Source organism: Perna viridis, chromosome 1 (assembly GCF_037379345.1).
Source record: "Perna viridis isolate PV_CMFRI_1.1 ecotype Kerala chromosome 1, ASM3737934v1, whole genome shotgun sequence".
Taxonomy (NCBI): Eukaryota; Metazoa; Mollusca; class Bivalvia; order Mytilida; family Mytilidae; genus Perna; species Perna viridis.
This window is the reverse complement of record NC_142445.1, coordinates 64,074,522-64,087,819: the sequence shown is the minus strand read 5'-3', so window position 1 is coordinate 64,087,819 and position 13,298 is coordinate 64,074,522. Positions and strand designations below refer to the sequence as shown.

General features: G+C 33.4%; 1 protein-coding gene across 3 annotated transcripts; it reads left to right on the top strand.

Moving 5' to 3' along the window:
* Window positions 1-706: 706 nt before the first annotated feature.
* LOC148629825 (uncharacterized) lies at window positions 707-12,223 on the top strand. Of its 3 annotated transcripts, none has more exons than XM_088557838.1 (11): window positions 707-1,106; window positions 1,470-1,506; window positions 5,804-5,968; window positions 6,982-7,091; window positions 7,525-7,669; window positions 8,055-8,257; window positions 8,744-8,791; window positions 9,327-9,441; window positions 9,923-10,093; window positions 10,828-10,884; window positions 11,406-12,223. In XM_088557838.1, exons 1-11 carry the CDS (start codon window positions 1,014-1,016, stop codon window positions 11,774-11,776), a joined length of 1,515 nt encoding a protein of 504 aa, XP_088413964.1. In that variant the 5' UTR covers window positions 707-1,013; the 3' UTR covers window positions 11,777-12,223. The 3 variants fall into 3 exon arrangements, with proteins under 3 accessions (XP_088413964.1, XP_088413972.1, XP_088413957.1); XM_088557831.1 differs by having other exon boundaries at window positions 710-1,106; window positions 10,828-10,899; XM_088557846.1 differs by lacking the exon at window positions 5,804-5,968 and having other exon boundaries at window positions 708-1,106; window positions 10,828-10,899.
* The last annotated feature ends 1,075 nt before the right edge of the window (window positions 12,224-13,298 follow it).

Genomic DNA, 13,298 nt, shown 5'->3' with positions numbered 1-13,298 from the left:
TGATCCATGCTCCTAGATTTTAAGATTTTAGGGGAGTTCGAGTTGCTCATTTACTTGTGTTCCTTTGTATGTATTATTTTGGTTATTGTATGTTCTTTGTTGTGTTTGTCTGTTTTCCATGTCTGGGCTTTGTCCCAGATGGATTACATTATTTTGATTTCTACTAGAATCTTGGTTTTCTTGATTACTCTTCAAATTAATTATTCTTTTAGTAGTGTTAAAATGATTTTTTTATTCAAATTACTTATTTTGTATATTTGGACGAATAATTAGGCACCATACAACCTTAATAACAGTTTGAATGCACTATGTACCGCTCTAATAACCTGTTTTAATTAAGCTCATGAGTTTTGTAAAAAAAAATATCAAATATATATACCAATCAAACTATAACTATTCAGGCAAACCGACCTATTTCCACATTCTCAATTGACTGAATTTGCTACAGACAATATTTAAAAAAAAATGATATTTTGGTATTTTAATTTTCATAATTTAAAGTACAATACTTTAAACCACATTCTTTGTGATGTGTCTTTATTCATGAAAAAAAATATACATTATATCTATCTCGTATATAAACATTCTGGCCGGTTGATAAAGGTTTGTTTTTCTTATCATGATATAAAATCACTTATTCATGTGAACCAACTCAACGATGCAATAAAACCTACATTGTAGTTTTATAAGTACCCCAAAATATGCTTAAGTGTATTACGGGTATTTTCAGTAATTCGATGCGGGTTAAACACAATGTACCTGAGGGAACGTAAAATAAACAAATGGGATGATAAATAGTTTCAATATGATCACGTCACGTAGGAACTTCAAGATAAGACTTTTGTGACAATAAGCTAGGAATAAAATATAGATGATAGCATATCGAACAAGGAAATCTCACAATGGGTGGCCTTGATTTGGATCAAAATGTCCAATTGTAGACTTTATTATTATATCTCGGTCGGACCAACAGCACTAGAGGAAAATTGATTAGAGAGACTTACAAGTTGATCATGTCTACTACACTTGTGCTGGTCATTATCTATTGTGTGAAGTACATCAATGGTTTGATTTCTCTGCCGTGTTATTCAGAACAAGATAGATTGGTAAGTATATTATTTTTTTTTCGACTGGTTAGTGATAGATTGAATTATGTACCACACATTTACGTCTTATTTTATCTCACCTTTAACAGGTTAAGTACTTTTACTGTTTAAAGTAACAAGTTAAAATTAAATGTTTACTATGTTTCACTCTTCGACCAACACTAACATTTTCATCATCCAAGTTATCTTAATTTGTTATTAACATTCTTACTAACACACAATTCATTTCTGTTCTTATGTATTATTGAGATCAACATAAATCTAGACTCATAAAGAAATTTTGCCAAAATAAAAAATTATTATGATACATATTTCTTTTATTGTTTTCTGATGCATTAACTACATGTATTTATTGGTATATAGGACTCGACGGTTGAATGCACAGCCTACAGACATCTAAGTAAGTCAAACTTAAATCAAATTATATTACGTATTACCGAAAGAAGTATAGAAGTATAATGACACAAGACATTGGTGGATCGAATGAGGGTCGGGTGAATATCTCTGTTTTTCGTTGAAATTGTCCAATTTCTTCTCTTTAAAATTCGGGATAAAAATTGAGCAAATGAGAAACCTGGAAGACCTCTATTCTTATATATTTCTGGATTCAAACCTACAAAGTATTAACTATGATTTATCTTTTGAATTTGTTACTCGATTTCTATGGCCATTTAAATTTACATCTTCACTGAATCATGAATTTGTTGACAGGGAGACAATATTTTCCTAGCCTGAAAAAAAATTTATGTTTGGAAAATCAAGAATTTTTTTAAAATGAAATTATATAAAACAAGGTGCTAAAAGAGCTTTTTATGATTTGCAATATTTGAGAATGAGTTGTGATAATAGAACATAATACCTTGCGTATTCGTCATCATAAAACCTTACTGGTACATAATATTAAATACTAAAAGTGCCTTTATATGTATTTGATAGAAAGCTTGGTCTTCTGTAAAAGTGTTCTTTGTCTCTAATTGGTTAATTTGTTTACATTTGCGGGCACATCTCTTATTTATTCATTTATTTATTTTTACCATCATACGAACTACTAAGTAAAAACTATCGTAGGGAAAGAGAGGAGTACTGGATACGCAGACTAGGTACTGCAATACCTTACGGATGCAATGACAACATCAAAAGTATAGGAAACCTTTCAAGCCAATATAACAATAGCATGATTGTGATGAATTTATTTGACAAAAATCCAAGACGGGAAAGGAGTCATGGCCATCGCCACTATACGTCACCTAAGTTACATGATGTCTCCATAGATGGTCTCCTTCCTTTCATACAAAAACCTCTTAGACTTCATCACATTAGAACCAAACTTTATTCTATACCTCTCACTCTACTACACTCCCTTTACAAAACAAATCTTGACACTCCTATTTCTGACCCCACCTCATCATTATACAGACTTGTTGCCATCATTTTGGATATTGGTTTCCACAGACTCTTTAATCCAGTTTGTGTAAAAAAGTCAAGATGAAGAAAAACGATCATTTCTTCCACTACCGTTTGTCAACAAAGGTATAGATGCAATTAATTTGGCTAACATCCTCCATCAAAAAACGTTACCAACAAAATTCCCCCATATTTCAAAGACAAATCCATACCAATTATTTCATATTCCTATACTTCACCCATTGCATCCAAAATTTTCAATTATAAAAGGCTATTGCAGAACCTCGATATTGAGGACTTCAAGGCTAAACCACCTGACTGTTCTTGCTAAAGCTCTCCATTCAAATATGGTTCTTCTGGTCACGTCGTTACGGGACATTTAACCATTATCGAAAACGAATCTCTACGTAATATCCTTTCTAAAGGTCCCAAGTACCGTGAACCACGCTCCATACATTGGAATTATAACTTTAAAGTTCTTATGGATGCCGTCAAGGACTGTGCAAGAAAATGGATAAAACGAGAACAAGAAGACATTGATTCTCTGTCAGAGTGGTTAAAGGCCGTGAGGTCTTTAATTTTGAAACGAATGAAAGTTTTAAGTAGGCCAATGAGTGCCAAGGCTGCATCAGTTTTCAAAGACCCCGATGTAGCAAAAACATTGTCTACTATACATGACAAATATGTTGTCGTACCAGCAGACAAAGCCCAAAACAACATTGTTTTTGTCTGCAAAACGTTTTATATCCAATGTTTATTATCAGAGGTTGACGTAGAAAATAATAGCAGTGATAAGACCAAAGACGATGATTGTGATTTACCGTCTATGTACTGGATTCCTAAACTTCACAAGAATCCATACAAACAACGTTTCATAGCTGGATCTACAAAATGTACCACCAAACCTCTTTCAAAACTTCTATACTCACAACTGTCAAAGAGGGTCTGCAGTCCTACCACAACACTTGTTACTCCCGTAGTGGTATTAATTCAATGTGGATCCTGAAAAATTCGAAAGATCTTTTGGAGACAATCAGTTCAAGACTATTATCTGAATATAACTACATTAAAACCTATGATTTTTCAACACTTTATACTTCTATTCCCCATACTCAGTTAAAATCCCGACTTAAAAACATTATACATCGTTGTCTTTCCAAAAAAAGATGGTACACCTAGATACAGATATATAGTTCTTGGTAGAGATTCCTCATACTTTGTAAGAAATAATTCCAAATCATCTTCCACATATACAGAGGAAGATGTTTACAAAATGCTGGAATTTTTAATCGACAACATATTTGTCCAGTGGTGGACGTGTTTTTCAACAAACCGTCGGCATTCCAATGGGAACAAATTGTGCTCCTTTACTTGCTGACCTGTTTCTTCACTCTTATGAGGCTGACTTTATAGCTGCTTTCATCAGAAAGAAAGAATATCGTTTGGCTAGATCCTTCAATCTCACTTTCCGCTATATAGATGACGTATTATCTTTAAACAATCCTAATTTCGGGGATTTGATACATCGCATCTACCCAGAAGAACTTGAGATAAAGGATACTACAGACACTGTGAAGTCAGCCTCACATCTTGACCTACACTTAAAAATCGATGGTAAAGGAAAACTATTGACCAAACTTTACGACAAACGTGATGACTTTTCATTCAGAATTGTCAACTTTCCTTTCGTCTGTGGCAACATTCCTTCGGCTCCTGCGTATGGAGTGTTCATATCACAACTCATACGTTATGCCAGAGCTTGCCAAAACTACACAGACTTTTTGTATCTCGCTAGAACTCTAACAAATAGGCTTTTGGAACAGGGTTATCTTGTTACAAGATTGAAGTCATCACTACAGAAGTTTTGTGGTCGTCATCGTGAACTCGTGGATCGTTATGATGTATCCATCAGCACCATGAAAACTGATTTATTCAACGGGTCATAGTTTTCCTTCCCTCGATTGTCTACCCCGGACTTGACTTTTTATGAGCAACTCGGCGGGTGTTTCTAGAAAAGCAGAGGACGCTGACCCTACCGGTGCACCTGGTCCATGCTCCCAGTTTTTAGTGGAGTCCGAGTTGCTCATTTACTTTTGTTACTTTGTATGTATGATTTTAGTTACTTTATGTTCTTTGTTGTGTGTGTGTCTGTTTTCCATATCGGGTCTTTGTCCCTGGATTACATTCTTTTGATTACCGCTATAACATTGGTTCCCTTGATTACTCTTTGTATGAAAAACTCAAATATAAACATTAATTGCTGAATAGAAATAATCTCAAAAAATGTTTTACTTTGCAAGTTATCTCATTCATAAACACCTAGATAATAGCAAATGTCATTGATCGCTCTGGTTAGAGTATATTCAATTTTCTGTTTATGTGTAGAAATCATATAAGTAAAAGATATGAGTAGCTTCAATTAAAATGAAAAACTAAGTGCTTGCTTTTTTATGTTGAAATGACACCCATTCACTACAAGTTAAGTTACCACAACACTACAAATTAAGGGACAACAAGATATCAAATCATATTGGTTCCAATTCATTCAATCTTGGGAGTTTCTAGGAAAGCAGAGGACGCTTACCCTACCGGTACACCTTGTCCTTACTCCCAGTATTTAGTGGAGTCCAAGTTGCTTTTGTTACTTTTGTTACTTGTATGTATTATTTTGGTTATTTTATGTTCTTTGTTGTGCGTGTCTATTTTCCATGTCCGGTCATTGTCCATGGATTACATATTTTGATTTTTGAAACATGGCTCCCTTGATTACTCTTTCGATTGGCTATTCCGGATAATAAAATTAGAAGTTACAATACTTTATATTCGTTTCTAAAACGATTTTCCATTGTTTAATAAGTAAGAGTTTGACAAAATCTTGATTGTCTTATGAACTTTGTGTCATACTTAAAAATGTTTTTCTTTTCATTTCTACAACTATCTAATCACTGCACCATATTTCTACATCACTCACAAAATACTTCGGACTGTTGTATTAAGAAAGTTATTCGGCTAAATTATAAAGTATTTATAACACACACACACACACACACACACACACACACACACACACACACACACACACACACACACACACACACACACACACACACACACACACACACATCAATCAATGATTTACTTACCCATGTGTGCTTCATATGTGCCTTTTTATATTGAAAATTTCAAGCAAGCTTTGTTGTAAAAAGACGTCCTTTGTTTTAATTTCATCTTATTAATTAAACTCAAATTTTTAAGTTAATACTACAATTGTTTTGTGTTTTTTTTTCATGTAGACTGCAATGAGGATTACTTATATTCTCTTTATGGCGACTTGTATAAACAAGAATATTGGCCAGCAAAGCCAAATGATTTACAACTAGTCCCCCTTCAAGAAGAATATGAAAACACTAACCAATTTCTCCCCGGATTCTTGGCCATTAGTAAACCACCACGATCAGGTGAGCCTTTTACAAAAATAAATGAATTTAAGCAATTTAAATAGATTAATAAGTATTTCTTTAATACGACTTTGCAAAACTGTTTGTAAATATTGATTTGGTTGGTTGTTTGTTGGGGTTTAACGCCCGAGGAGCAATATTTCAGCTATATTCAGGCAATGAACATGAAATAGATGATAAAATGACCAGGAAATGATGATGAAATGAAAAAAATGGGACACAAGGAAAATAGGGTCGACAAATTTTGATTGCCACTGGAAAAAGGGGGATGGGTAAGGTCGGGCAATTTAGCCTCCTGTGGCGGAGCGCAAAGGTTCCTACTATTATCGAATACCACAGCAGGGTTCTTTAACGTGCGAGGAACGTGACATTTTTCCCAACACGGTGCACCACTATGGTTTGCGGTCAGGTTTCCGTATTATAGCCTGACAACCCCAGCATGTAACATGCCAGGGGTACCCCATTCCACCACCTGGGGCAAACATCCCGGTTGCTATGTGAGCAGAGCGACTAGCCCCCGGCTAGGTTTCTGAGCACTATTTAGTCGCCTTTTACGACAAGCTTAGCGTTGCTGCAGGCCTATTCTTTAACACCCGGACCTGCACGGGGCTGTAAATATTGATGTCAGATTTCTCTATCATTATACAACCTATTAAGCTAAGCCGTTACATACAAAGATACTAGGCAATTGTTAGGAATATAAGAAACGGCAAAATTATTTCAAATATAAGGACATTACAAATTAGCCTAATTTTCTTGACTTGCTACAGGCAAGTAACAATGAATCATTTTATATATCACCCATACCTTCGGATTTCCTCATTCACCTTTCTTGTATTTCTGGATTGTATTTTTGGTTTTGAATAATTCTTGCATATAATTTGCTGTTGACACTTCCGAAGTTCCGAAGCTTTTGATTCTAATGCTGACGGTGAAAGTTTACTACTTAAAAAATTAGGGGTGTTTATAAAGGATGCATTCCTCTATGCTTAAATTAGAAGTTTGTATTTAAGGTTCTATTCAAGACGTTAAAGGTTTCCAGATTGATTATTCTAACGGGGCAACTCGAAAATGTATTGTCGTGGCTATACACAATGCATCGTTAGACCATACCCATAGAGATGTAAGTCACACATTAACAAATACACCACCGTTAGATCATACCCATAGAAATGTAAGTCACACAATAACAAATGCATCGTTAGACCATACCCATAGAGATGTAATTGACACTTGTCATTAAATTGTAATTTTAGTACCTAAGGAGGGTTTTCTTTATTTTAACTATGGAGAATGTACTGCATAGCATCAGGTTTTTGTTAATTTGTTCTCTTTTATTTCAATTAATAATGATAAGATTCGTCAAAATTAATATTTTGTAATGCACGGTTGATATAATATAAACGATACATGGAATGGATTCATCTAACATTGATATAATTTCCACGATTACCTTATTATTTCTTATTATTAACTGCATCCGTTAAGGGAGTTGTGAACATAATTGTAGTTATGATACTAAGAGTAATTTATTTCAACGTAATGTAAATGTTTAGAATAATCTGAGGCTAGTGGTAAAACTATGGCCATTGAATGGATCAACAAGCTTCACCTTTTATTCTTGGAGCCTACCTAAACCTCCTCTGGGCGAAACAGATGTCTGCTTGATCAGACATGGTAAAACTGGCAATTATGGATGGGGTAAGTAGATTATCTAATTTGCTTTAATCTTCAACAAGTGACAAGTGGAAACTGCTTCGGAGCATCAGAGTTTTCGGTCAGAGTTTACCATCCGTTAAGTGGATTTCGCGTTGTTCGTTTTTCTGTGTGTATTTTTTGGATTGATTTGCTTTCGTTTATTGCTCTTTGGTGTTTTATAACGAATCTTCGACATTGCTACATCACCTAAATAAGTGTAACCTTAACATTCAATCATAGATGTCATATTTTTAGCTTAACGGCATTCTTTGTCATTAATCATACTTGTTCTTTTTAATCAATTTAGTGTTTGGCTAAAAAAAAAAGTTTAACTTATCTTTTCTGGGAAACAAAATATTAAACAAAACGGCATTTTATTTCATTGTAGGACTATCAGAAGGTACGGGAAGCTGGATCACAACTATATCCTTCTATAATAATACAAACGAGAAATACATTAGAGTATGGTTTGTTAAGGCACCAGTGGAGTATGGCTTCTTAAAATACATTGTTTCTCTAAGAAAGATTATATCTGGTCAAGGAATTCAATCAGAAATAAGCATCGAGGAGAAGTCAGAAAAGATTAACGCGGTAGGTTAAAGAGTAACAAGGGAACCAATGTTATAGCGGTATCAAAAAAATGCAATCCAGGGACAAAGACCAGACATGGAAAACAGACATACACAACAAAGAACATAAAGTAACCAAAATAATACATACATGTAACAAAAGCAAATGAGCAACTCTGACTAAAACATCATACTACATCACTTTACAACATAATACAATACTTTTCTGTATATGACTTTTGTTATTGTTCCCTTAAAACCTGTTGTTTATTTTTCTATAAATACCCGCCAAATGATATATTCAATGAAATTCAGTCCTTGAGTACTTTTTTTTTTTCAAAATATTCAACGTTCAAGTAATAAATTCAACAAGTACCTGTTTGGTTTGTTTTGTTTTATTAAATTTTATATTTCAAAGGTTCGTGATTAGTGAAAAAAAGCGTTATAGGTTATAGATTTTATTTCCATTTTGTTTTACTTACATTGTTATTGTTATGATTTCCCCTAGACTTCGTATGCATTTCTTGGTGTGAAACCAGGCAGTTACAGGGTAACCGTAAGTATTAAAATGGAAGCTGTTCACATACACACGTATCAACAATTTTCTTTTTTGTGGAATTAATGCAACAAGAAATGTCATATTCGGAGCATAAGAGGATTGAGAACAAATTGTGAGATATAGTGTTATAGTGTTACACAATATGAGACAATGTAAGGTATAATTATAGTTACCCTCAGATATGAATAACCATCTACAAAGGTTTTTACAATCTTACAAAGTTATGTAACATTTTTAACCAAACTGTTACCGACGTTTTCGGAGATAGACCTTTGATTTTTCTTATTTTCGGTCACGATGCCACATAGACAGTTAAATTGTAGAATCCAATCATCGTTTTCAGATGAGTTGCGGATAGAAACTAGGGACTGACGGAAAGCATGATCGCTATTAACCCTCCGCTCTCAAGCGGGGATAGAATAAAGATAAAGCATGAAGCAAAAGAACTCTTTTAAATTCTGAAATATGATAAATTAGTGAATGAAAGTTAGGATATCGTTTTGTTCTTCTTGACTTATGATTTCTTATTCAGGTACAGCCATTTGACCACAAGTGGGATTCTTTAATACAAGATTGTCTGTGTAAGGAAAATAGAAAATGTACTTCGTGTGCAATAACTACAACTTCAGTTATAACTGTACCTAACAGTTAGTATTTCAAGGAATTAATATGATGTAAGATAAGGTAGAACGTATTGATAAGATATTTTAAACATAATTCACGACAACCAAAAACATATCATGTGATGGTCAATTTAGAAAAAAAATGTGATTGTGATAGATTGCTAAAGTATTTCAAGGAATTACTATGATGTAAGCTAAGGTAGAATGTATTGATAAGATATTTTAAGCGTAATTCATTACAACCAAAAAAAATCATGAGATGGTCAATTTAGAAAAAAATGTGATTGTGATAGATTGCATAAGTCTCAGTAAGTCACAAAATTAAGAAGCTATCATATTCGATATATTTAGAGGGCCCTGATCCAACTTTCAACAATGGACATAAGAAGCAAAATATAAATGACAAACATTACATAATGATCGTAATAAGAATTTACTATAGATATGCAACTGATCAAGTCTATTTGATAAAGTTACAAATATAAATTTATCATACCCTTTACAGGAAATGGAAGTTTGATCTGTAGTACCATACTATATCCGACTACCACAAATACCAGTACAGAATCTAAAGGATCAGATGATCAACACATTCTTCCAGGTGTTCTGGGATTCCTGGTATTCGTAATGGCTGTGACCATCGTAGTGGGATGCTATAAGCTACGACTGGAAGAAGGTGTGTTTATCATTTAAATTAAATTGTTGTAAATACTACAAATGTAGAATTGGTTATTTAAACGAAAATACTTATTTACAATACAGCATTTAAGAAACAATTGAAATCTAAGATCTCTGCACAGACTGAAATGAGGTGCAAGATTTGATATTATTTTCACCTTGAAATGTAAAGTAGCTTTTGGTAGTTCGAAAATATGTGATTAATTCTTTCTTTTTAAATTAATTTCAACTCGAGTAATACAAATAAATAATTGGACATATTAACCTGTTTTGATTATTAAGTTATTAATCTACATATTAACATTAATCTATTTACAAGTCTTTTATTAGCTCTTGTCACTTTATTCTATCAAGTTATATAGTATTAATCATGTGTTTGCTATTATATAATATTTTGTCAATGCTGTATTCTTTCCCTTTGAATATACTTTTGATTGTAATGTTATTGGGCCAGGTCCACTCACTTGTAACGCACTTTTACTTGATGTTAAAATTGGAATTACTTATTATGTAAGCTGTGAAGAGAATATTACAGATTAGGACTATATATAGTTAGTTATTCCAAGTGACCAAGAATAGACAACTAGGTAGCTAGGGTTCATAATGCTCCTGTCATCTTGTTTATATATAAAAAATAAGTAGCCAAAAGCCCTAAAGTCTTGGTCATATTATCATATTCGCTCTTTTTAACTTATAAATTGTTCATAAAACTCTATATTTTTTATTTACCAGGAAGTATCATTAGATGTTGGACACAGAAGAACCAACCATCAACTGAACCGATAGAAAGTAATAATTTGTACAGTGAGTCTTGGATTTTTTTTCATTGAAATAACAAAAAAAAAACATAAAGAACAATACATTGAAGATAATTAAAAAAGCAGTTTGTGCTATGTAAACACAATAACATTTAGACATAATGTAGAAATAAAATTAAATTTCGCGCACCAGGAATAGAACAGAAAACTCATTGAATTCCTTAAATTTAATTTTCGTTTGCCGTTTAATGCAACAAAGTAAATCAATTAACCTTCCGAATGTTGGCAAAACAGCCCTAAAATTTTACAGCCATTGAAAATTAAAAAACTTACATTGAAGCATATAGAAAATAGTATCTGATGTTTCTGTACTTCAAAAATGCGGACAGATCAAATTAAAACATATCAATGTTCAATTGTCGTATCGTGTAAACATTGAATATTATATTGAAAGGGTAATTCATGACTTTGCCATAATTGGTAAATTCCTTTGTTGAACTATCATTCACATGACTCATCTGATTGTATATAATTTTTTTTCTTGTATTAAAGAAAACAATCAGCAACTTCAAACACAAAAACCAACAAGAGTTGAAATGGCAGATTCCTGCACGCCGCGGAAATCTTTTGATAATGAATCAGTGAAAACTGCAATAACATTACAGTGTGGAGACGATATCAGTGATGTTGATAGCAGATACATTGAAAACCAGATAGATGCCCTCAACAGACGTAATATATGTCGTTACGGCCCGTGTTATGCTAGATCTGATATAGAGGATGGGCTACACATATATTATGTTAGGAAACATCATGGCGTACCCTTTCGTAATTTTAATGAAACAGAATATGTTTTTGATTATGATAATCGTACTAGATCTTTTGAATATCCTGTTGATAACTCTGATGGAGTTAGCGTGTAAACGAAATTTGAAATTTCCGTGATACACTTAATGCTAATAAATGTACCTTACCGAGCAGAATATCAAATATCGGCAAAGAAAAATACCAAATCATCAAAATAGGAAATACAAGACAGCATACAAAGAGATTAAAGTACCTGAAATATGAACTTGGTAAAAAAAATTTTAAAAATACGGAAGTGACATCAGGTACTACAAACTGCTCCGTCAGTGGCACACGTCACACTGCAAGTGAGTGAAATCCAGTAAGCTTCAGTTCCAGTGTGTCCGGAACAATATGGATTGACTCAATGCCTCTTTCCTTTTCCTTGCAAAAACTCTTCGTATCTGTCAATCAGAATGTGATGCACTGTGTATCTGATGATTAAGGAACTGTTTTTTTAAGGTCAAATATAACAGTGTTTTACAGTCTTTTTGTACGGTTGGAATATACAATTATGTTATTAAGACTTATAAGCGTTTCAAACAAATTGAAATTGTATTCAAGGGAATTAATTAAGCATCGAGCGGAAATAAAAAAAATACATACCAAAGACAAGACGAGACAAGGACACACACACACACACACACACACACACACACACACCAAAGAACATGAAATAATCAAAATAACACGTACAAAAAAACAAACAAACGTAAATGAGTAACCTGAACTCCAATAAAAACTGGGAGCATAGAACAGGTGCACCGGTAGGGAAAGCGTCCTCTGTTTTTCTAGAAACAATAGCCGAGTTGCTCATAGAATGACGCGTCCGAGGTATACAATTATTTGTCATGGTGCAAATAGATACTAGTACTCCATATCGGTCCATGAATTCATTATGCCAACCATACAACTTCTATAGTGATGACTTCAATTATGTAGTAACTTAGCCCTGTTCAAGACGCCTAATTAATAGAAATGGTAAAAAAGTGATATGAATACTCCATACGCAGGCGCTGAAGGGATGTTGCCACAAATGAAAGGAAAGTTCACTGATTGGAAGTCATCACGTTTTTCTTGTAGTTCGGTCATGAGTTTTCATTTTCCATCTCTAAGTGTAGGTCAAAATATGAGGCTGAATTTTTTGTGTCTGCAGTGTCCTTTATCTCAAGTTCTTTTGGGTAGATGCGGTGTATAAAACCTCTTAAACTAGTATTGTCTTAAGATAACACGCCTTATATATAGCGGAAACTGAGATAAAAGAATCTGGCTAAATGATATTTTTTTCTTTCGGATCAGATCAGCAATAAAGTCAGCCTCATATTACTGCTATTATTTTATACATCTATCTTCTATAATAACCATCGAGTGTAATGCGTATTGCAAAGAAAAACAATGTTCGACAATTTATTAGTCATGTATACTTGATTGATTGATTGATTGATTGATTGATTGATTGATTGTTGGGGTTTAACGTCCGAGCAGCAATATTTCAGCTAAATTAAGATGATGAACATGAAATGGATGATAAAATGAACATGAAATGATGATGAAATGAAAAAAAAGGGATGGGTCACAAGGAAAATAGGGTCAACAAAT

Bases quoted from the DNA above. Each gene is read 5' to 3' on its own strand.
- LOC148629825 (XM_088557831.1), top strand. From the start codon at position 1,014: ATGTCTACTACACTTGTGCTGGTCATTATCTATTGTGTGAAGTACATC. The intron at 7,670-8,054 runs GTAAGTAGATTA...ATTTCATTGTAG, and splicing joins AACTGGCAATTATGGATGGG to GACTATCAGAAGGTACGGGA. The intron at 10,094-10,827 runs GTGTGTTTATCA...TTTATTTACCAG, and splicing joins TAAGCTACGACTGGAAGAAG to GAAGTATCATTAGATGTTGG.